At 53.0% G+C, this 1,635-nt stretch overlaps 1 protein-coding gene across 1 annotated transcript; it reads right to left on the bottom strand.

Moving 5' to 3' along the window:
* Positions 1-597: 597 nt before the first annotated feature.
* VDAG_00192 (transcription factor) lies at positions 598-1,282 on the bottom strand (the record flags this gene model as incomplete). The annotated part of the gene is made up of 2 exons (XM_009651569.1): positions 598-899; positions 1,177-1,282. 2 exons carry the CDS (start codon positions 1,280-1,282, stop codon positions 598-600), a joined length of 408 nt encoding a protein of 135 aa, XP_009649864.1.
* Between the last annotated feature and the right edge of the window lie 353 nt (positions 1,283-1,635).

Here is a 1,635-nt window from a genome sequence, read left to right as displayed (position 1 = left end):
AGAGGGGTGGAAGTTGACTGTGAGGCGGGAGGCACTGCAGTTGCCCCGCCTTCAGCTGCTTCCGAACCCAAATATGCTGTCGTCGGGTATACTGCTTAGTTTATGGGCTTAAATGACGAGCAAGGGTCGTGATCTCACCTTGACTGATACTATGTTTCCAATAATTGATAGTTTACATTCTCTCGTCGTGCTGATTACTGGACATCAGCAAACGGCCAACCCGGCCTAAAAACACCTGAACACCATCATGACCTGTATAGTAAGTGCTATTTCTCCAAAATAGTGAGGGCCGGGTGCCTGCCCACTTCCCCGCTGTGTCCCCCTTGGTCGTCGAAATAATCTTCAAAAATCGTCCTGATGGAGCTCCTGCAATAACGCCCGCGAATATGAAAGCCCGCCCTTACCCCGCCCCTGCGCGGGTTCGTGAACAAAGAGATAGTCGGCGTAAGGAGTAGCAGTTTGCAGAAATCTGTCGTCGACTGATGGATCACAGTGCCTTGGTGGCCTGCAAGTCCACGAGGACATGAGCGCGTGTCTTCGTCTGTAACAGGGGCCCACCTCCTAGTGGTCATGAGTCTGCCGGACGACGACATCGAATCAGGCACGTTTCATTCCACCCTTCCGATGGCTTACGACCTTGAGAGTCGTACCCAAGTTGTGCCCGAGGTACCCGATCATAGCTCGACTGACTTCCGGGTCTTCGGTGAGCTCACCGCACACATCTCGGAACTGAGCGTATACCTCTTCCAGCTTGTGTAGCTCGCGAGCGAGAACCTCGAGTTCAAGCCAGCGACCGTCTTCGCCCCCCAATGTATAGGCACCAAGACTGATACCTAGACTCGCCCCTGTGCTGCTCAGACCATGCATATTGCCTTGTCCGGCAATTCCGTCTTCAACGCCTGCATCGAAGTAAGAATGTGTTGCCTTCTGGTAGAAGCTCGTGATCTTGCCGATGATAGTCGCAAGAAGCATAGCAGTTGTGTGTGTTCCTGAACGGCTTAGGCATGGTGCGCATGCAAGCAGAGCAGCACAGCTATCCACAGCTCGGCGATTTAATGAGAGAACAACGTCGAATGGCGGTGGATCGGGTGAAGATGCACTGTGCATGTCCTGGAGCGACTGAAGGCATACCGTAAAACAAGTGCAGAAATTTGCACCATCGTGTTTGGAGCTGACCTTTCTTTGAGCGCTTGGTCCGTTCCGTGGTGTTGAGGAGGGGCTTGGGAAATAGCTTGAGCTCATACTTGCGGGCGTCAACGCTGGAGCAGTTGCACCAAAACATTGTGTGTCGCGAGATACTGAATCCACCCACGAGTTAAGCTGGGAGGTTGTGTCATCCATCGATACGGAGCAGCTTTGAGGTCCTGACAGGTTTGTGCCCGTATAGGAAAGATCGGTGTAGTTGATCGACGCAAAGTCGTTGGGAGGCGTCCACGGCAGATTGTTGCTGTATATACTCGTGACGTTGCCAGGGTCCCGAGTGTCGAGGCCATTTGCCTCGCAAGGGTTTAATGGGCCCCTACCAAATAAGGGGTTCGAGAAAGTATCGGCAAAGTCCATTGCAACGTCCCAATCTGTGTCGATCTTGTAAAGAGGGTGGGTGACGGGAATATCACGCAGAAGAGCGGCAGCGTT

Source organism: Verticillium dahliae, genomic scaffold, assembly GCF_000150675.1.
Source record: "Verticillium dahliae VdLs.17 supercont1.1 genomic scaffold, whole genome shotgun sequence".
Lineage (NCBI taxonomy): Eukaryota > Fungi > Ascomycota > Sordariomycetes > Glomerellales > Plectosphaerellaceae > Verticillium > Verticillium dahliae.
Note: the sequence above shows the minus strand (reverse complement) of the source record. Positions and strands in the feature narration are given on the sequence as shown.